This window comes from Chanodichthys erythropterus, chromosome 10 (assembly GCF_024489055.1).
Source record: "Chanodichthys erythropterus isolate Z2021 chromosome 10, ASM2448905v1, whole genome shotgun sequence".
NCBI classification, from domain to species: Eukaryota; Metazoa; Chordata; class Actinopteri; order Cypriniformes; family Xenocyprididae; genus Chanodichthys; species Chanodichthys erythropterus.
Window position 1 is genome coordinate 30,645,685 of NC_090230.1, and position 24,355 is coordinate 30,670,039.

The 24,355-nt window shown below is 30.0% G+C and overlaps 1 protein-coding gene across 1 annotated transcript in view; it reads left to right on the top strand.

The window, feature by feature from the left end:
• LOC137029347 (WD repeat-containing protein 70) overlaps window positions 1-24,355 on the top strand; it is an 88,855-nt gene that overhangs the window by 30,675 nt on the left and 33,825 nt on the right. Inside the window, exon 10 of the mRNA XM_067398941.1 lies at window positions 8,135-8,309. Within this exon, the coding sequence (XP_067255042.1) occupies window positions 8,135-8,309 (175 nt within the window). The remainder of the gene's footprint in view (window positions 1-8,134; window positions 8,310-24,355) is intronic.

The following is a 24,355-nucleotide window of genomic DNA, read 5'->3' on the forward strand; positions in this document are numbered from 1 at the left end:
GTGGACTTCAAAGTGCACTCAAACCTTTTTTTAGTTGTGATGCGCTGCGTCCAAAAAACGTATTTGATCCGAGTAGTATGTTCATAGTATTCATAAAACAGTACTACTTCCGGTGAGATTCTGAAGTGTGCATACTCAGACGGTGTGTGAATACTAAATTGAGTTCTCTTTTACGCCATCTTGCACTTGAATGGACAAATTTACACAAAATTATGTCAAAAACTGCCCGTCGTGAAGAATATCCTTGTAAACATAGTCAGTTTTGTCTTAACTGAATGTAAACAGTTCAGAAAGTAAATGCATGTGTATGAGTATATTGGATCAGTGCATTCGCTCTTAAAGTGACAGCAGCCTAATATTTCTGCTGCTGTCTGTGTTTTTAATGTTAATCAAACAACAAGAGACAAAGAATAATCATTCACTGCTCTTGACTGAGTAACTTTTGTAATGTTAATAAGGATTAATCTATGTTTAATTTATACAGTAAATACCATACAGACTATATTTACTTTTATAGTAGTTTTATGTGGTATCGAAATTGGAATAGAGAATTGTGAATTTTCATTGGTATCAGCTGCCTGGTTTAGTAAGCCAGTAAAAAATATTTGAGTCGCCAACCACTGGCAGGTGTGGCAAAAAGTTAGTTTTAGGCATCTTTGGTGTGTTTTGGTGTTTGTTTCTACTTCTGGCATCATGAGTGTTGTGTTTGATGACGTTGTTCAACTGTTGCTCTGACAAGATCCTAAAACGCATTTACATTCGTCTGGGATTGAGATGTGCAAACATATATTTTCAAACTTGACTCGTCAAGTGGGTTTTCTGAACAATTAGTTGACTATAACATACGTTTTTAGGGATATGTGGACACTGCACAAATAAATAGACAGAAACTTTTATTGCATATAACAGGAGTATTCGCAGACCATTTAAAATGTATTTATTTATGTGCTTGTATATTTATTTTTTTATACGTTCTTAATTTTTAACTTAAAAGTTAATATTTTTTTCTATTTATTTATGTGCTAGTATGTTTATATATATATTTTTTTATGAGTTATTTTTTATACGTTATTATTTACCTTGTATATAAAATGAAATAAATAGCTTAATTTGTAACCTTCTTAAAAACAATTTAAATGTTTTTATTTTATTTATTTTTTTATTTCATTTTATTTTTCTATTTATTTATGTGCTTGTATGTTTATATATTTTTTTATATACATTCCTATTTTTTTTACATGCTATTTATTTGCCTTGTATATAAAATGAAATAAATAGCTTAATTTTTAACTTTCTTAAAAACAATTTAAATGTTTTTATTTTATTTTATTTATTTTTTTATTTAATTTTATTTTTCTATTTATTTATGTGCTTGTGTTTATATATTTTTTATATACATTCCTATTTTTTTACATGCTATTTATTTGCCTTGTATATAAAATGAAATAGATAGCTTAATTTTTAACTTTCTTAAAAACAATTTAAATGTTTTTTTATTTATTTATTTTATTTTCTATTTATTTATGTGCTTGTATGTTTATATATTTTTATATACATTCCTATTTTTTTTACATGATATTTATTTGCCTTGTATATAAAATTAAATAGATAGCTTAATTTTTTACTTTCTTAAAAACAATTTAAATGTTTTTTTATTTATTTATTTTATTTTCTATTTATTTATGTGCTTGTATGTTTATATATTTTTATATACATTCCTATTTTTTTACGTTATTTATTTACCTTGTATATAAAATGAAATATATAGCTTAATTTTTAATGTTCTTAAAAACAATTTAAATGTTTTTATTTTATTTTATTTATTTATTTTTTATTTTATTTTTCTATTTATTACGGAAGACGATTAGGGCCAAGCAATAATAAAAAAATAAAACCATCTCAAGATGAAAGTTATTAAATTTCGAAAAACAATTCAAATTTTGAGAAAAAAGTCTAAATAAAATGTTGAGAATAAACTTGTTAAATTACGAGAAAAAAGTTATTATATTACAAGAATAAATTAGCTAATTTAATGACTTTATTCTCAACATTTTATCTTGACATTTTTCTCAATTTAACAACATTTTTCTCGAAATTTAACAACTTTAATCTCGAGATTGGTTATATTTTTTTATTATTGCTTGGCCCTAATCCTCTTCCGTAATTTATTTATGTGCTTGTATGTTTATATATTTTTTATATACATTCCTATTTTTTTTTTTTACGTTATTTACTTACCATGTATATAAAATGAAATAAATAGCTTAATTTTTTACTTTCTTAAAACAATTTAAATGTTTTTATTTTTTTATTTTTTATTTTATTTTATTTTTCTATTTATTTATGTGTTTGTATGTTTATATCTTTTTTTATATACGTTCTTATTTTTTTTTTAAATGTTATTTATTTACCTTGTATATAAAATGACAGAAATTGCTTAATTTTTAACTTTCTTAAAAACAATTTAAATGTTTTAATTTAATTTATTTTATTATTATTTTATTTTTCAAGACATGGAATGGAAACGAGACTAATTGACCAAAATTTGACTAATTGACCATAATTGGGATCTTATGAATCCATATTAGAATGGTGATGTAAGTGAAACATGCGTCACTTTTGTCTACAATTATATACAATGCCTGTTCATAAATAAATGATGTGTTATTCAGGAAAGCGGCATCATAAATCACAGTCAGTGCTAATTGCAGAGACCGTGTTAATGCTTCAAACTCACCGCACGTCACTGGAAAATATTTCCTGGGCTGTTTACCTCTAATGTTCGGATGCGTCCGTACTGGGATGCCTTTGTAACGATAGCCATGAGTTACCATGACGACCTGATTACATGGGCACTGATGTCATGATCTGGAATATGGTTTCTGTGTAAACAGGTGCTGCCGTCTGCCATCCAATATTGCAGTGTTTATTATAAATGATTTATCCGCACACATAAATTCATGTTTCTCATAAAATTTAATCAGAATAACTCCCCCTTCCTCTTGGAGCATCTCTTCTCTGATGGCGAGGGCGGGGCAACCTGTCACTCACATGAGATCCACCAATAGCAAACCACAATTAATTCAAATCAAGCCCTACATTTGTTCTTGTTTGCAAAGCAGTTCACTCACCCTTCAGCTGTATCCATCAAAAAGCTGCTTCTATCTGACATTGACCACCATTAATGATGTTTTTCAGTTAGTTTTGGACACTAGTTCACCTGCTGTGAGGAATATTCCTGTCATTATCCGTGAGGATCTTGATAGTTTTGTTCGATTAAAGATTATATAGTTATTTCGTCTGATATATCTCTCGATCGGCTGCATCCATAATTCATTAAGAAGCACATCTGATCAGCATCTGGTTGTTTTATGTTCTGTACGTTGAGATCTGTGATGTTAATCTGGTGTCTTTTCTCTTTGTCATGTGATGAGTTTCCCGTCCTCACAGACAGACGGGCGGCTTTGTCTGACATTTGTTTGGCCATCTTTCTCCCCTCTCGTCTAAACACGATGAGCGTGACACTGTCGGAATCCACCGTCGAGGCTCTCTCTGTGTTTATGCGCGTCTCGGGTGACCTTTGACCCCTGAGGGCACAGCTGGTCAGAGCGTGGACACGTTCGGCCTGTTGGTTCGGCACCGGCGTCTCTCTCTCGATCTGTTTGAACAGCTTTGACCTCTCCTGTTCATCTCTCACCTCGAAGGGACGACTGAAGATATGAGGAGTGAAGTGAGATGGACGTTTCCGATGACAGACGCTCTCAGAGGTTTCGATAAACTCTTCTTCATCACTTCAGTGAGGACAGGAGGTTTTCGTCATGTTACACGCCTCAACAAAACGGCCCGTACTTCTGATTTCTCAAAAAAAAAAATCATAAAAAATTTTGATATTTTACATTTTTATATTTTGAGTAAATTTTTGGGGGATTTTTTTTTAAATATTTACCTTTACATCTATTTATATGTATGTATTATATATGTATATAATTATTATATTATATAATTTATTATATATTATTGTAATTAATATTTTATAATTTATTATTATTATTATTATTATATAAATATGTATAATATTAATATATTAATATTATACCTATTATATTTTTATATAATTATTATATTATATAATAAGTTTATATTATATATTTTGATTTATGATTTTATTAATTGTTTATTTATGTAATAGTGATAACATTTTTATATATTGTAATTTATATTATACATAATTGCATAATTTATTAATTTATTTATGTATTTATATAATTATATATATATATATATATATATATATATATATATATATATATAATTATTATTAAATAATTATTTATATATTGTATAATTATTTTTATATATTTATATAATTATTATATTATAATTTATTATATATTATTGTAATATATATATATATATATATATATATATATATATATATATATATATATATATATATATATAGCGTTATTATTAATGTATTATATATTTATATTACATAATTTATTTTTATGATTTATATATTTTTATGATATGTTATATATTTATATAATATAATATAATAATTTTATAGTATATATTTTGATTTTATTCATTATATATTTATGAAATTGTGATATAATTTTTATATATTGTAATTTATATGATACATAATTGCATAATTTATGAATGTATTTATTATGTATTTATGTAATTATTATATTAATAATTATTTATATTATATATTTTATTTTTATATATGTATAAAATTATTATAATATAATTTATTATATATGATTGAAATTTATTTAATTATACATATATCTATTGCGTTATTATTAATGTATTTATTATTTATTAATAATTAAATGTATATTTATATTATTATTATATTTATTATATATTTATATAATTATTATATTATACAATGTTAACGTTTCAATTTTTATATACATTTTCACATAAGTTTTTTCACATTTCTCATGTTATTGCCTAAAAATAAATTGCTAATTTTTAAGTCACTTTCGATAAAAGTGTCTGATAAATGAGTAAATAATTTTATTTTTATATATTTTTTATTTGTTCATACATTTACCTCTTAATATACATTTAATATTATAAACTCAGTGTAATATTTATATTTTACATATTTATATAATAAAATTTTAGATTTTATTTTTTTTTTTTACTTATTTTATATTATTTTTTATTTATAATAGGTCATTTAGCATTTATATTTGTATATATATATATATATATATATATATATATATATATATATATATATATATATATATATTATTATTATTTTTTTTTTTATATATATAAATGTTTTTTTTTTACAAAAAAAAATAGCAAAAAGAGATAAAGATATAATAAAAACTTGCTAGTAAATGATGACAATACAGACATTGATTGGTTTTCAGTTTTCATCCTTACAGTCGACCCCTTCATTATCATCTCAGTTTTTATTGTCTGATCCACAACTGTGTTTCATTCTGGCCAACAGCCGCCCACTTAGACAGGAAGAGACTGTGTGACAGACATGAAAAGTTTAGTTTCGGGGCGTTTATCAGCATCAGATCAGCGTCCTGAAGATGGACCGCATCAGCCTGTGTTTGACCGTCTGCACCTTCACGACCTGCAGGGCTGTGGTGTGTGATCTGGGAATCGCATTACTCCGCCGCGCGTTTCATTTGCCAGGGCCGAGGATATTCATGTGTCTCTTTTGTGTTTTTATTTCTCCGTGTCCCGCTCAACAGCTGTAATGTGTTCAGCAGATGTAGGGAAGAGGATTGGGATTTCATGGATCCTTCAGATATGCCTGTCACGCTGATGTACTGTCCTCTCTCGTTTCTCTGCGTTTATGACTGAAGAGTCCGAAAGCTCTCGTGTGTCCGTACGGGATTTGATTCATCACCGGGATGAAGAATGACATGCTAAAATCACTCAAACATTAAAACTGCTCCTTAACAAACAGATACTTCATATCATTCATATAAATGGATAAACAGAAATAAATAACAAAATCATCATCTGTTTGATCAATATAGTCGTCATCTGATCAATAAATTAATAATGATTATCTGGTGAATATTTATTTCAGATCTGTTGCAGATCTTTGTCTTTTTCTCTGACGATGTGAAAAACACACCAGATCTGAGCGATATCCCATGATTCCTCACTCTCGTCTCTCAGCCGCTCTTAAACTGCATTTTCTACACTTTTCTTCACTTTTAATTATTATTTGCATGATTTACTGCAGGAATGTTTCTACAACACACCAGACACCTTTAGTGAGACATTGATGGCGAGCATCCGGAATTATCCGTTAATGTTTTAAAAAGTTGGAAAATGATGAACATTTTTTGGCATCTTCTTCAGTAAACAGCTAGTGAAGTGTATACTGATACAGATGTGAACTCATTGACATCTGTACTAGTGTGTCACAGCTGTTTACGTGATGATTAGCACTTCAGTTTTATTTTTTTATGATTAAATGTTGTCGAGTGTAAAATTTTAAATAATCTATTTTATTTTACTTTATAGACATCAAAAGAAAGGTCATGAACTAAGAGTATTGTAAGCTACGTTTGCAATTCATTGCGGTCTGTTCTGTTAATGTTAACGAGAATTAATGAGCTAAAATGTCCCGAAAATGTTTAAAATTTAATTTAAGAGATTATGTTCTCTTTTTATTCATTTTCTTAGCATTTATTTATTTATTTATTGTTTTTCATGTTTATTCTAATTTATTTTATTTATTCTAGTTTTTCTTTTCATTTGTTATTTTTTATTCACATTCATTTATTTATTGAAATGGTTAATTTTTTATTTATATTTTAATACAAATTTTTTATTTAAAAAAAATAGTACTGATCTGAATTTGCCAAAATGCCAAAAAAAGTAATTTAATTTAATTAAATTTTTCTTTTTATTTCTTTTCTTTTCTAGCATTTATTTATTATTCTAGTTTTTCATATTTATTTTATTTATTCTAGATTGTTTTATTTTTTTTTTATTTTCTAGTATAGTTTTTCATATTTATTTATTCTAATAATGGTTTAGATTTTAATTCATTTTATTTATTTAAAAAATATTACTGATCTGAATGTGTCAAATTGCCAAAAAATTAATTTTATTTATTATTTTTTTTTAATTTATTCTATTTTTTCATATGTATTCTATTTAATCAAATTTATTTTATTTATTCTAGTATTTTGTTTTATTTTGGTTATTTTTTTTCATTTACATTTATTTATTGAAATAGTTTATATTTTATTTATATTAAAATTATCACTGATCTGAATGTGCCAAAATGTAATTCAATTGATTATTTTTTTCTTATTTATTTTCTTTTTAGCATTTTCTTTTTTATTCTATTTATTCTAGATTATTTTATTTTATTTTCTAGTATTTATTTTTTATTTATTCTAGTTTTTCATATTTATTCCAATTTATTTTATTTATTCTAATAATAATAATTTATATTTTATTTATATTTTAATACATTTTATTTATTTAAAAAAATATTACTGATCTGAATGTGCCAAATTGCCATAAAAAGTAATTTAATTTATTATTTTTTGTTTTTTTATTTTACTTTCTAGCATTTTATTAATTTTTTATTTATTCTAGTTTTTCATATTTATTCTAAATTATTTGTTTTATTCTAGTATTTTATTTTATTTGTTAATTTTTATTTGCATTTATTTATTAAAATAGTTTATATTTTATTTACATTAAAATTATCCCCGATCTGAATGTGCCAAAATGCTAATTGATTATTTTTCTTATTAATTTTCTTTTCTAGCATTTTATTTTTATTTTATTCTAGATTTTTATATTTATTCTAATTTATTTTATTCTCGTATTTCATTTCATTTTAGTTTTTTTTTTTTTTTTTTTACATTTATTTATTGAAATAATTTATATTTTATTTACATTTTAATACATTTTATTTGTTTTAAAAATGATCACCGATCTTAATTACAGTTTGGTTCCTTAACAATTCCATGAATAATTCTGTTACTAAACCATAATTAGGCTTTTTTAAGCATAACTTTTAATGTCACATTCAGAACCAGGTTTTGTTGTTTCTCTCCATGTATCTCATGTGATCACACTGAAGGTCTTTTATTTTTTATCTTGTTCTCAGGACCGTGCGCACTTGGGATTTGACGTCGGAGAAGAAGCACAAGTCTGTGTTCAAGCCTCGATCGCTGCAGGGCAAGAGAGTGACGCCCACCTGCTGCACCTACAGCCGTGACGGCAAACTCATCGCCGCGGGCTGCCAGGACGGGACCATCCAGATCTGGGACAGGAACTTGAGCGTAAGTGTGTGGCTTCCCGTCGTCTGTGGCTCAGTCCTTATCTTCATCATTAGTCTGAGTAAGATGAGCAGTAAAGATCTGCTGTTCAGCCTCATGCCAGACCTAGCGTGCAGGTCCCTGGACGTCTGACCGTCCCGGATGCAGGGGGTCGGAGGTCATCAGAGCGCTGACGCTGACCAGGTCTTCTGCGTTTACTGCGGTTCTGGGCTGTAAATGGGCAGCGTGGGTGTCCGGCTGTCTCGTCTCACGTCTGACGGGATGAATGGGGCAGAAGGGGGTGATTCACGCTGGACGCTGGTCTCATGACTGATTTGCTGCTGTTTGTTTGGTCAGGGCATCACGCCCGTGTGTGGTCCTGAGAGTAAAGACACTCGGGGTCCTTCTGTGTCCATGTGAAAATCACACAGTTTAACCCTGTAAAGCCTGTTTTGTGAATGGACAGCCTAATTATTCATATTTTGATCTGTTCCTTCGTCGCTGTAGTCAGTCAGTAATAAATTAAACATCCTCCCGTGTCTCACAGCGTTTGTGCAGCAGAAAGTGATTTTGTGCTGCTGTTTTTTAGGAAGAGTGAAAATAAGATTGGTCAGATACACATATCTGTGAGCCATCATGTGATGTTACCATATGAACAGATCACAGTTTACATGCATGACAATATTCCCATATTAATCACAAGTGATCATATTATGTTTTTGCTGCATACTAAACTGATTGCCAGAACTTTTTGATATTTTATTTTTATTTTACTTTATTTTATTTTTTCAATTTAATTTATGTAATTGTATTTATTTTTATTTTTTATTTACTTTTTATTTTTTTTATTAATATTTTATTTTTAAATTATTGTTTATTTATTTATTTTAATTAAAAAAAAATTCTGTATTTTATTTTTATTTTTGTATTTTTTGTATTTTATTTTGTATTTTTTGTATTTTTTTTATTTTACTTTATTTTATTTATTTTGTATTTTTCTTTGTATTTTATTTTGTTTAATTTTTTTTTTTTGTTTTCTGTATTTTATTTAATTTTTTATTTTTGTATTTTTTGTATTTTATTTTGTATTTTTTTATTATTTTAATTTTTGTATTTTTTTTTTTTTTTTTTTTTTTTTAACCAACCATATAATCAGCTGTATTAAACTGGCTTGTCCATTTTAATACTAAAAGCCCCTGTTATTTATTTGCTGTAAAGCATGTAAACCTCAAATGAAGTCTTGATCAGAGTATAGACATTAACTGGTAAATGCTGCATGTTTTCCTCTCGTGTTTACTATATTCCCTGAGTGCAGGTAAAGTCCATGTTTTAGGCCAATCGTAGCATTTATATAGTTGTTGAGAATCCGAGGCAGTCGTGTGTACGGTCGGTCACGTCTCTTAACGGAGAGAAAAAGTGAGTTGTTTTGAGTGGTTCCTCAGCGGACGGGACGCATTGGGTTTGACGTTGATCTCGTTGATCTGTTTAGGATCAGGATCCCAGTGGAAATGAGCAGGTGTGAGAGAAGCTGTGACTCTAGCTCCGTGTTTTACTGTAGTCAGAGGTGGCGGTAATGAGACGACCTTTAGAAACTCTTCCTAACGCAATTTTAAAAGATTGAGTAGGTGTTGTTTAAGTTTTAGTTCTTTCCCATGACGTGACCGCTTGATGGATGTTGTTGCCACATTCTTCACAAACTTCATTCCCAACAAGCGTGGAAAGTTTACAGCAGAGATCCTCGACTGACGAGTCACGGCCCGAAAATGAGTCTCGGATCTGTTCTGATGGGCAAACTACAGTCCCGTCCGTGAACAACGATTTATTAAATAAAAATATTATATTATATTATATTATATTATATTATATTATATTATATTATATTATATTATATTATATTATATTATATTTTAGACATTATAATACTCTATATAGTATTATAAGGTTTATGTTTATATTAATATTTTAGCTTAAAATAATAATAATTATAATATAAATAATATTGACATTGAAATAAAATATTAATAAAATACATTTAAAAAAATTAAAAATAATATTAAGTAAAACAAAAATTAAGATAAAAATTATATATATGTATATATATATATATATATATATATATATATATATATATATATATATATATATATATATATATATATATATATATATATATATATATATATATATATATATATATATATATATATATATATATAAACACAATATATAATTGTATATAATTTGTATAAAATTGAAATTAATAAAAAAAATCCATATACAGTGGGGCAAAAAAAGTATTTAGTCAGCCACCAATTGTGCAAGTTCTCCCACTTAAAAAGATGAGAGAGGCCTGTAATTTTCATCATAGGTACATTTCAACTATGAGAGACAAAATGAGAAAAAAAAATCCAGAAAATCACATTGTCTGATTTTTAAAGAATTTATTTGCAAATTATGGTGGAAAATAAGTATTTGGTCACCTACAAAAAAGCAAGATTTCTGGCTCTTACAGACCTGTAACTTCTTTAAGAGGCTCCTCTGTCCTCCACTCGTTACCTGTATTAATGGCACCTGTTTTAACTCGTTATCAGTACAAAAGACACCTGTCCACAACCTCAAACAGTCAGACTCCAAACTCCACTATGGCCAAGACCAAAGAGCTCTCAAAGGACACCAGAAACAAAATTGTAGACCTGCACCAGGCTGGGAAGACTGAATCTGCAATAGGTAAGCAGCTTGGTGTGAAGAAATCAACTGTGGGAGCAATTATTCGAAAATGGAAGACCTACAAGACCACTGATAATCTCCCTCGATCTGGGGCTCCACGCAAGATCTCACCCCGTGGGGTCAAAATGATCACAAGAACAGTGAGCAAAAATCCCAGAACCACACGGGGGGACCTAGTGAATGACCTGCAGAGAGCTGGGACCAAAGTAACAAAGGCTACCATCAGTAACACACTACGCCGCCAGGGACTCAAATCCTGCAGTGCCAGACGTGTCCCCCTGCTTAAGCCAGTACATGTCCGGGCCCGTCTGAAGTTTGCTAGAGAGCATTTGGATGATCCAGAAGAGGATTGGGAGAATGTCTTATGGTCAGATGAAACCAAAATAGAACTTTTTGGTAAAAACTCAACTTGTCGTGTTTGGAGGAGAAAGAATGCTGAGTTGCATCCAAAGAACACTATACCTACTGTGAAGCATGGGGGTGGAAACATCATGCTTTGGGGCTGTTTTTCTGCAAAGGGACCAGGACGATTGATCCGTGTAAAGGAAAGAATGAATGGGGCCATGTATCGTGAGATTTTGAGTGAAAACCTCCTTCCATCAGCAAGGGCATTGAAGATGAAACGTGGCTGGGTCTTTCAGCACGACAATGATCCCAAACACACCGCCCGGGCAACGAAGGAGTGGCTTCATAAGAAGCATTTCCAGGTCCTGGAGTGGCCTAGCCAGTCTCCAGATCTCAACCCCATAGAAAATCTTTGGAGGGAGTTGAAAATCCGTGTTGCCCAGCGACAGCCCCAAAACATCACTGCTCTAGAGGAGATCTGCATGGAGGAATGGGCCAAACTACCAGCAACAGTGTGTAAAAACCTTGTGGAGACTTACAGAAAACGTTTGACCTCTGTCATTGCCAACAAAGGGTATATAACAAAGTATTGAGATGAACTTTTGTTATTGACCAAATACTTCTTTTCCACCATAATTTACAAATAAATTATTTAAAAATCAGACAATGTGATTTTCTGGATTTTTTTTTTCTCATTTTGTCTCTCATAGTTGAAATGTACCCATGATGAAAATTACAGGCCTCTCTCATCTTTTTAAGTGGGAGAACTTGCACAATTGGTGGCTGACTAAATACTTTTTTGCCCCACTGTATAATATTTAAAAAAAAATAAACACAACATAATTGCATATAATTTATATAAAAATTAAATTAATTAAATAAAGAATAATATATAATATATATATATATATATAATATTTAAAATATTTTTGTGTGTGTGGTGCAAAAATGATTATACATATATATATAGTATATATAGTATTATTTTATTTAAAATATTTAATATGCAATGTAATTTGTGTGTTTTTATTTATTTATATATATATATATATATATAATATATATATATAATATAAAATATATATATAATATATAATATATGATATATAATCATATATATGATGTCCTAACCAAACAAACATGAGAAATTTTCTATAAATAAAATAACAATACAAATTTAACATGAATAATTACAATTTTTGTTTTGTTTGAGTATGATTGTGGTGTTGGTCAACATGTGGCGTCCAAATCTGGTCCTGAAGTGAGAGCGGTCGAGACCCGCTGCTCTACTCTCTCTCACCGCAGGTGTGACGCTGTTATTAAAAACATTTTTTGTTGAACTTCCTTTAATAACGTTTGGTTCTAAACAAAGCTGAAGAACAGCAGAGTGAGGACGCTGCTGAACTGGCCTGTCTCAAGCCATTAGCGTCATTAAGTCTGAGGGGACGAGGGTTTAATTGGTAGCAGGAATGTGAAGTTAACGCGGAGCATATGGGCCGTGCATTACACTCCCGTAAAACCCCATCAGCCCCTGCGCTGGACAGGCTTCACTGGGTGTGAATGTGGGACGGAGATGCTTACGGTACCGACCGTGAACAGCAGGTCACATGTCTGTCTGGTGTTCAGTCAGGCACAGCGGAGCGAGACTTCACTGCCTGAACCGCCGCTTTTACAGGAGATGTTCAGATCATGAAATAGTCAGGTTAACGTTCACGGTCACTGTAAGTCAATCATTCATACATCAATCTGTTTCGCTGACCCAAGGCAAGGCAGGTGTTGGACATTTTATGTGCTTTTCTTGAATGCAGTCAGTTTTTGCACTGTCTGTTTGCTGTTTTCTCTCCAGTGTCTCACGAAACATCAAAAAAAAAAAAAGAAAAATATTAAATTGGATTTTTAGATGAAGCCTATTTTTAAGACTTCTTTTGCATTGTGACATTTACAGTTAAGCACATTTACACCCATATTTTCATTACTGTAAAACAAAAATATCTTCATTACCGCAAGCAAAATAAATAAATAAAAGACGTAAAGTTTTTCATTGAAATGTCACCGGTCAAAAAATATTAATAGTCCTAAAATGTTCTCTGTTTTATTTACTTCTTTATTTACAAAATATTTTTATTCAAACTTCTTTATTCAAGATAGATTTATTCAAAATTTGTAGTTTTTTTTAATGCAAACATTATTGATTTTCTTCATACAATATCTACTTATTTAATTCTTTATGTATATGTATGCGTGTATTTAATTATACAATATCTATCTAATTGGTTTTATGTAATATAAATTCATTTTTTATGCAATATTTTTTTCTTTGTGTAAAAATAGTTTCTTTTTGTTTCTTTGTATTTTTTATGCAAAAGTAAAAGTAAATTACAAAGTTTTTTTCTAAGTTTATTTATTTATTAATTTAATCATGCATGCATGCAAAATGTATTGTAGCTTTTTGCTTTGTAATACTAATTTATTTTTTTCTTTATGCAATATTTAATCTTTCTTTCTGCTAAAAAAATTTAAAAAATATTTGTTTCTTTATAAAGTATATTTATTTAAAATATATTTATTTATTTATTCATGCATGCACAATTTATTAATTTATATTTTTCTTTTTAAAAATATATTTTATCTTAATGCCTTTTACATATTAAAATACATTTTTTTCATTATGAAATATTAATTTTTCTTTTTGCAAAATGTATTTTTTATGCAAAAAAATTAATTATAAAGGTTTTTATTTAAAATGTATTTATTTATTTAATCATGCATGCAGAATTTATTAATTTATATTTTTCTTTTTAAAAATATATTTTATGTAATTGCCTCTATGAAATAATATTTTTTTCTTTATGCAATTTTTTTTTTCAAAAATAATAAATCTTTATTTGTATTTTTTATGCAAAAATTAATTAAATTATAAAGGTTTTTATTCAAAATTAATTTATATATTTAATCATGCATGCATGCAAAATTTATTATTAGTTTTCTTTTTTAAATACATTTTATCTAATTGCCTTTTACATATTAAAATAAATTTTTTGCTTTATGCAATATTAATTTTTCTTTGTGCAGAATGTATTTTTTTATGCAAAAAATTTAATTATAAAGGTTTTTATTTAAAATGTATTTATTTATTTAATCATGCATGAAAAAAATGATTAATTTATTTGGGGGTTTTTTTATGCAGTACATATATGTTATATTTGTTGAGGTGAAATGTGACCTGTACAGATCCTTGTGAGATTCACCAGTGGAAAAATTGAAGAAAACATTTGCGTTCTGTGTGATATAACCTGAGTGCTGCCACCTGTTTAATGGATTCCTGGTATTTCTACACGCGTCCTGAACTACCACACGTCACGCCACTGAACTTCCGCTCTGCTTTTTGCAAAATTTTCACAGACTGTGTGAAACCGATCTAGATAGCATGTCATGTGTGCTGCGTTCCTCGCTGACAGATCCATGTCTGATGTTTATGGAAAAGCAATGAAATTTGCCAAAGACCTTCTTAATGTTGTCGCTGGACTCCATTAAGGGTTGACAACAATTACCCAAACGAGACATATTGAAATGTGTCATTAAATGAACACATGCACTTGAGTTTCTGAGCCCAGCGTATAATGCGTCACATGATCCAGCGTGTGAACAGATGACTCTGAGGCAGTTATTCATTCGCCAAGTGCTGCCAAGCGTGGACTCGTACCTTCTGTGTTCCTCCGCAGCAGCCCAAAAACCTGTAATTTATTACTGCTTGTTCTGTCAGACTAAATATTTACCCAGCATTCCCCAGCAGCTTACAATAACAGTCCGTTCCTCGAGGGTCCATCGCAGAATCGCTGGCCTATCTTCTGGGACAACATTGGCTTTTGAGGAAGAGTAGGGCCGCATGATTTAATTGTCGTGGAAAATGTGGGTGGAGTCACGGAATCTAGTCATAGAAATGGAACTTACTGTATAACGCAGAATATGAAAGTTACAACCCGCCAAAATAAAAGTTCATTTTAACTTGAAGAAATTGTGACCGTAGAATGTACTTCTCTAAGTAATACTATTAATAATACAAGTAAATATAGCTGCGAGCATCAGATATCGGGGCCAACTGTAAAATGGTCAATTTGAGACATTTTTACATAATTGCAGGCAAAATGGTTGAAAAACATAAATACAGTCAATTTTTATATGATTTATGCTTGTCATGTTTTACCAAAAGATGGCGCTGTCACCAAATTGATGTGTTAATGTCAGTGTGGCATAACAATGTTTGAGTTTGGTGTCAATATTCATGATCATTGCAGTTACAATTTTGGATCCATTTTGTGGTTTTGTATTTAAAATGGTGGCCATGTTTTTCTATGATAGCAAATGAGACACGGCATGTCAATTAGACCAACGGTACTGTAGTTAGAGCCAGTTTCATGTTTTGTTTTGTATTTTAGTGCCACCAAGTGGCGCTGTTGCATCGCTTCTTTTGTGTGTCCTCAGAGTGCCTCCATACATAAGCGTGCCAAATTTAGCAAAAATATCTAATTTGGTTTTGGAGCACATGAAAAATGACTTTGATCACATTTTTTTGCCACTTACTATCAAAATTTTGACATTTGGCCATTAGCAATTAGTAAACTATGGTGGTTTCTTCCTGATCAGAATAACGGTTTCAAAGATATTCGCTAGGTATCTTTTTGTCGCTATTTTCGTCGAATTCGTTTGTGTGTTTTTCGAGAACATTTAAATTAATCAGAAAGCTTTTAATAAATTTTTCCCAGCATGGTCTGAAGATGATCTGAGCCAATTTTCGTATAGTATGTTTTAGACGGTTGTAAGAATGCATATTTTATCTTCCTCATCTGAACTTAAATGAGCAGCCTGCTAATGTGCAGACATTTCAGAATAAGAGTCGCGGTGTATTTTGGGATGGTTTATAATTATTATTTTTTTCCTGGTCATTATTGTTATTTTGTTTACACAAACTGTATTTAATTTAACTTAATTTAATTTCTGTTTGATTCATAGTAAACTACTGTATCTTCTGTCACAGGAAGGAAAGACTAAGAACAATATTTGACACATTATTCAATATATTTAACAAGTATAAGGGTTATTATAGTTAACTAAACCTAAAACCACAAAAAACTTCATTACTTGAAATAAACGTTAACTGAAATTATATATATATATATATATATATATATATAATATTTATTTATATATATATATAATATAAACTAGACATTTAAAAGCAAAAACTAAAAGACACATACACCAAAAATTACTAAAACTTTTAACTAAACTAGCTATGGCAGGTAAAGTAAGTTGGTCTTAAGTGAACATTAACAGATTAGAGAGTATATCAGATGTATATCAGTGTATTGGATCTGTGTATTGTTAGAGAAATGCATACTTAATACATTACAATTTAATTAAATTAGATTTTAGTCGACTAAAATCTTATGGTATTTAGTCGACTAAAACTAGACTAAAACTAAAACAAAAGACTATGACTAAAACTAAATCAAAATTTGCTGTCAAAATTAACACTGATATATAAGCGTGCCAAATTTGTCGGAATTATCTCATTTGGTTTAGGAGTTATAGGCATTTATATTTATGAGCACATAAAAAATGACTTTGATTAAATTTTTTTGCCACTTACTATCAAAATTTTGACATTTGGCCATTAGCAATTAGTCAACTACGGTGGTTTCGTTGTGATCAGAATAACGGTTTCAAAGATATTGGCTAAAGTTTTTTCATGCTTTTCGTCGAATTCGTTTGTGCGTTTTTCAAGAACAGTTCAGTTTATCAAAAAGCTTTTAATAACATTTTGCCAGCATAGTCTGAAGATGATCCGAGCCAATTTTGGTGAAAATCAGACGATTTATTTTTTTTTTTTGGAAAAATTTTAAATGGCGGAAAAATGTTGATGTCAATCAGACCAACGGTACTGTAGTTAGAGCCAATTTCACATTTTGTTGAATTTTAGTGCCACCAAGTGGTGCTTAAGTTTATCAAAAAGCTTTTAATAACATTTTGCCAGCATATGAAGATGATCTGAGGCAATTTTGGTAAAAAAAAAAAAAGACAAACCGTCTAGGACCAGTTCAAAAAAAGTAGTTTTTTGGAAAATTGAAAATGTCGGAAATAGTTTCTTGATGGAAAGACGCGATGCGATGAGATTCCAGCGACGAGCACTACACTACACTAGACGCGGCGTGAAAATGAGAAGCGATAAAATCAATGACAATCCACAGCCAATCAGAAGAGAGTGTGGGCGGGCTCTCTCTCTCAGTTGACACAATGAAATGGGCAAGTACTTAGTAAAAATTGTAAATATTACGCAATTTAGACATTATTTGAAGAACATACGGAGTGACTGAACCAATCTTTGTCATAGAATACACTTGTTTATTCGCATTGAGTCGACAGTTTGAACGTTCTTGTGCCCATTTATTTATTTTGAAGATCTGAGGTGAATTAGCCAGTGTTGTTTTCATTACAGCTAAAAAGCTGGGACTTATTTTACATCTTTATATGACCCCTTTTAAACAGAAATACAGAATTTGTGAAGAAATGAAACTAATTCATAAGGCCCTATAAGAGGTGAAAACCCCTCCTGCTGATCTTCTGCTGTGAAGTCACCATCACAAACCGCGAGTTCTGTAAGTCTGTGAACACGTGTCAATCAGAAGGCCAGGTTGGGTAAACCAGCATGACTCTGACATCTATTGCTCATAAACAGAGAATGCAGCCAGACATGATCCATTAGCAGCCAGACCTTGATCTCGTCCGTGGAGATATTGGGAAGGACAGATGTGCTCCTGAGGATTGATCCTCTAGATGATTCCGAGCAGGGATTGGACATTGATTACGGGGTCGTGACCTCGTGTCTCGCTCTCTTTGAAGTGGAGAGGTGATGTCGTATCTTCTGCGTGATGTTACGTCAGCGTGTGTTTGACTTATTTGTCTTTGAGAATACATCAGCTCCATCTTTGACAGTTCCGTATGTCAGCTCTTATTGCTTTAATATGTCATATCGTTTTATATAAATCAACGTGTTTATACTTGTAATCTTGATTAAATTGTGATATTATTATATATAATTGTGTGTTATATTGTGCATTATATTACATTAAAGTACTTAGACATTTTTTCAAATTATTTAAAGAGTATAATGCTTTTAATACAGTAAAATTAAATTTTTATAATATAAAATTTTTATATTGTAATGCATTATAACTTCCATTTATAATCATAACCTCAGTTAAATTATGATTATATACTATATAATTACATATGATATATAATTACCTATAACTATATGTAGTATTATGTGTATATATAATGTAATTATGTGTGTATATAATATAATAATAATTATATATTATATTACATACTATTATTATTATTATTATTATTATTATTATTATTATTATTATTATCTTAGTTCTTACCTATTCATGGTTACAAATTTTAAAGAGTATAATAGATTAAAACATAATACGGCACACATTTTTGTATAATAATAATAAATAATTTTGCAAGTTGTAATCAATTATATCTTTCCATTTCTAATTGTAAGCTCAATTAAATTATATGATTTATATTTAATATAATTACATACATACACAAACACATACGTGTGTGTGTGTGTGTGTGTGTGTGTGTGTGTGTGTGTGTGTGTGTATATATATATATATATATATATATATATATATATATATAACAATAATAATAAGTAATATAAATAAAATAAAATGTCATACTGTATGTATATAGTATATTTAAAATAAATAATTTTACATATTTGAATGCATTAAATATTTTCATTTATAATTATTACCTCAATTAATGGGTAAAAATAGGAATTTTGGAAAATAAAATTTAATTTTTGTGAGTAAAGTAAATTTCATAGGAATTTTTGTTTAAACTTTTAATAAATTGTTGAATTGTATAAGTTTTATTATTTTAAATTAATTAGACATGCTTTTTGACTACTACAATTTTATTTAACCGTTACAGAATCTGTAAAAATGTTTTAATATGATATATAATTATATATTATATATCTATTTTAAATATAAAAATGAGTAATATAATATATAATTCTAATATATACCATATATATGATGTTTTATTTAACATAAATAATTTTACATATTTGAATGCATTAAATCTGTTCATTTATAATTATTATCTCAATTGAGTTTTTATGTTATATAATTATATATTTTATTACATAATATCCAATGCATTTATAACACAATAAAGCACATGAAACTGGTTATAAAACATGTTTTATTTACCAAAATGAAAAATGTAACAAATAATACATTAATGCATTAAAACACATGATAAAAACAAAACAAAATTGATGCATTTTTAATGCATTATACTCTTTTATACGTGTAACTATGAGTAAGCGAGTTCTATAATGTATTTTAAGGTTACAAATATTCACAAAAACATACAAATGATTAAATGTGCAATAAAATGCATTGAGGAGAGCTTTAGGTTGAGTCTTCCTCAAGGAGTCTCATAGACGTATTAAGATGTTTGTCGTTTCTTTGCTCTTTGATCCACTTCCTCCGTTCATCTGTTCATCTTCCTGTAAAACAAACACACCCTGAAATTCAACACACGGAAACATCCAATCAGCCGCTCCTCTCTTCCGGAGGTCACATGTCTCATCTGTACGACACTTGCATGGGTTTGGTTTCTTCCTTGGACTGGGCTGATAAAGTTAGCACAACTTTAACCTGGTATAGTCACCTCTGTGTAAAACGACAGACACATTTCTGCAGCTGCTCGCTGAAATCTGAGCACTCGTTGTTCGTAACACTTCATCGCTCGAGCGCAGCAGATCATCCTATTCTTTTAATCAGAGAAATAAATCACAGAAAAGCGATTAAACCAAAGACTGACGTAAGCCGCTCTGAAAGGAAGCACATATCCATCTCTCGTGATCTGATTGTTTTCCTCCAGCTGCTGGGACACGTGGGGTTTCATTTTCAACCGCACATCTGGGTAGTTAGTTCACACTTGAACATTCACCTCCGACGCTGCAGGAAAATCAAGAGTCCTGAGATCCGACAGTTTTCCCACAACATAATGAAGATTTGCATCATTATCATTATTAGACTGAACTGTTTGTTGTTCTCCATGTCAAAGTGTCATTGTTAAAGTCCCGAATGCTGACTTTTATTCCGGCTTGTTCTGAACCGCCAACTTGGACCGCAAGAGACTGTTTGAACAAACAACATTAGTTTTGTTTTTGTTGAAAATTCATTTAGACGCTTTCGGAGATGCGAGCTCCAGGCCGTCAGCGACCGTTCCGTGCTCGTGTACCCGCTGAGAACTGCTTCATCTCGGCTTCATTTGAGTATATCAAACGGGCAATCTTTGGTCTTATAAATATATTACTTGTTCCAGAGCTAATAGATTTGGCTTAAGGGCTATGTTTAATTTTGAAATTAAATCCTGTACTAACTACAGCGCTGCTTTTGTACGTTTGACTGAACTGTTTGCTTGTGTTTATTTCCTATTTTACTTCTTTTACTGTTATAATGGCTATTGTTGTTAATTTAAATATTATTGCTCAATAAATTATATTTTATATAAATAACATGCCGTATTTTTTGGTATTGAGAAAGAGTACGGAAGAGGATTAGGGCCAAGCAATAATAAAAATATTAAACGATCTCGAGATTAAAGTTGTTAAATTTCGAGAAAAAAATTAATTAAACTACAAGAACAAATTCGTTAAATTATGAGAAAAATTACGTTAAATTTCCAGAAAAAAGTTGAGATAAAATGTTGAGAATAAACTCGTTAAATTACGAGAAAAAACTCGTTAAATTTAGAGAAAAAAGTTGAGATAAAATTTTGAGAATAAAGTCATTGAATTACGAGAAAAAGTCGTTAAATTACGAGAACAAATTCGTTAAATTATGAGAAAAATGTTAAATTTCGAGAAAAAAGTCTAGATAAAATGTTGAGAATAAACTCATTAAATTATGAGACTAAACTCATTAAATTATGAGACTAAACTCATTAAATTATGAAAATAAACTCATTAAATTACGAGAAAAAAGGCGTTAAATTATGAGAAATTCGCAATTTAACGAATTTGTTCTCGTAATTTAACAACTTTTTTTCTCGTAATTTAATGACTTTATTCTCAACATTTTATCTCAACATTTTTCTCGAAATTTAACGAGTTTTTTCTCGTAATTTAACGAGTTTATTCTCAACATTTTATTTCGACTTGTTTCTCGAAATTAAACAACTTTAATCTCGAGATGGTTTTATTTTTTTATTATTGCTTGGCCCTAATCCTCTTCCGTACTATTAGTGATTTCGACTTCAGTCAAAGTTACATTAATACACCATTAGATGGCGGTAAAGACTGTCTTTATGAGTGAGTGAGTCAGTCGCAAAGACTTTTATATTGAAATGGACTGAAACAAGGAAAATAGGACATTGTTTTTACTTTAAACAACATCTTACAAGACGCAACTGACAAATGCATTGACTAGCGCTGTCATGGGAAATCCTCTTAAATGTTAAAAGGACAAAGATAAAGATATTGCTTTCCACAGCGGACATTCAAACAAATCAGATTTTGTGATTATGAATATAAGATTGACCTAAAGAATATCAGCTAGATGCAGATAATTCTCTCTCTCTCTCTCTCTCTCTCTCTCTTTGTCTCATAATACTCTAAATAATATAGTGAGTTTCAATGAAGCGACTCAACATTCCTTCATTACTAAAGTTCTAAAGTGACGTTTTGGAATTGGTAACGGAGGCTTTGGCTCGGCTGTTAACCCTTTAAGACCTAAAGGCTTTTTTAGAGTTTTTTTTTTTTCTGAACGACACACACAAAAATAAAGACTCATAACTCCAAAACTGTAGCAAGGAGAGTCAAAAGGTAGGTATCATTTGATAGAACACTTTATAAATTACATTACATTTGGACATTTTCATGCTGAGAAACCGCTAATAAAATAAAAAAAAATAAAAAAAAATTTAAATAATTTTTCTTTTTTTTATTATTTGACATGGAATAACTCAGGAACGCATTAATCTCGGATAAAAAAATATTTTTTGGTGATGCTCTCCTACATGTGAGCTGCATCTGGTTCAAATTTTGTGGTGATAGCATAAAGTTTAGTTTAATAAATTGTTATTCATTTTAAATTTAATAAATTGTTATTCATTTCTGCAGCCAGGTGGCGCCCACGGGCGGTGAACTCCGTTTTAGAGGCACTTCTCAGAACAACTTTGGAGTTGTTCAAAATGGTTAGATGCATTAAAAAGATGAGATTCTAAGCTTCAGAATGATATCTATTGTGTTATTCCACGTTGGAAAACGAACATGGATGGGTCCGGGAACATTGGATAAACACTTCATCCCGAAAAGATGAGAGACATATTTTTAGCCAAGTATGTTAAATCATTCCGTGACTAATATCTTGTGATCAACGCAATATATTATGCTGATTTTGGGTTCATTCTAATCGTGAGAATCTGCTTTAAATATTGCTAAAAATATCATGAAGTTATGAGCACGTGAAATATACATATTTGTATTCAGTTAGCGGATGTGCTGTTTTTGTTTTAAAAGCATATTACTCAGACTCATTAGAGGGCGAAAACAACGCAACAGAAGCATGTTGGAGGCTTGATCTGAATGTGTAAAGTCTCTGGTTTTGTATGCAAAAAGAATTATTGTGCTACCTATATGGGTTCAGTTTTTATTGGCTCTTAAAGAGAGACACTCAAATGGGAGCGCCGGCGCTCCATCCGGTCTTAAAGGGTTAAACTGTCAATTTGAGATTTGAATCCGTAGTTCCTCACAAAAGAGTGTTTTAAAGACACTCCATTGTTGTTTCTTATTTATTTACACACTCGTGCAGTCGAACTGTTGTATAAATGCAATAGCTGTGCGATATGGCTCTATATCAGCATGCTGTGATTACCTACAGCACTCGGCCTGCAGCTACTCAGAATCAGAATCAGAAAGAGCTTTATTGCCAGGTATGTTGTTTACACATACTAGGAATTTGTTTTAGTGACAGAAGCTCCACAGTGCAACAGAGTGACAGCGACAAGACAAGACACATAATAAAAAGAATAAAATAATAATATACAAATTTACAAGATAGACAAAGTGCAAAAAAAAGCAAAAGACAATATATATTATAGACAATTGTATGTACAATTATGTGTGCAAATTGAGATATAAATAAGTGTTTTAAGTAAATAATGTGTAATAGTGTTATGTGTTCCGTGTTTGTTAAGTGTTCATGAGATGGGATATTGCTAATATCGTGTGATATTGCTAATATATGTATATATTAGGGGTGTAATGGTACATGTATTCATCCAGAACCGTCACAGTACAGACATCGCAGTTCAGTTCATACATTCAGACGACGAATATAGTCTCAGGCAATCCACACTCCAATCCAGAAGGGGGCGCTCATGGTAATGCAACGCTGTTTGCTAACCGCCACAACAGGATCTATGCACCAACCCAAAACGAGAGTTCAGATGGCATGCAAGAGCTTTGCTAAGTCTTCGACTCATTTTTGTGACGCGCTCCACAAACTTCACGGAAAGGAAACAGATGGCAGAAAACGGCACCTTATTTGTTTTCTTTCTAAAGCACAATATTTTGTTTTTATTGTGAGTGTACACTCACTTTACAGTTTCGAATGATATCTTACTCTTATCTGTATGACTGTAAATGATGTTGTTTTACACTTTTATAATGAGACAAAATCATTGTAATGTCAATGTGTAAATCGTCAGATCATCACTTCAAATCCAGTGACTAGTTCACAATGTATCAACCTGGTACCTTGAAAACACTTGCATTCATTCCTGGAAGTTGCATATTTGTGCATAAATATATTTGTTTACTTTGCTAAAGCAATTAAATCAATACGCTTGAGAAGACATGGTGAACTGAACAAAGATGGCAGGTGGATTTGAAC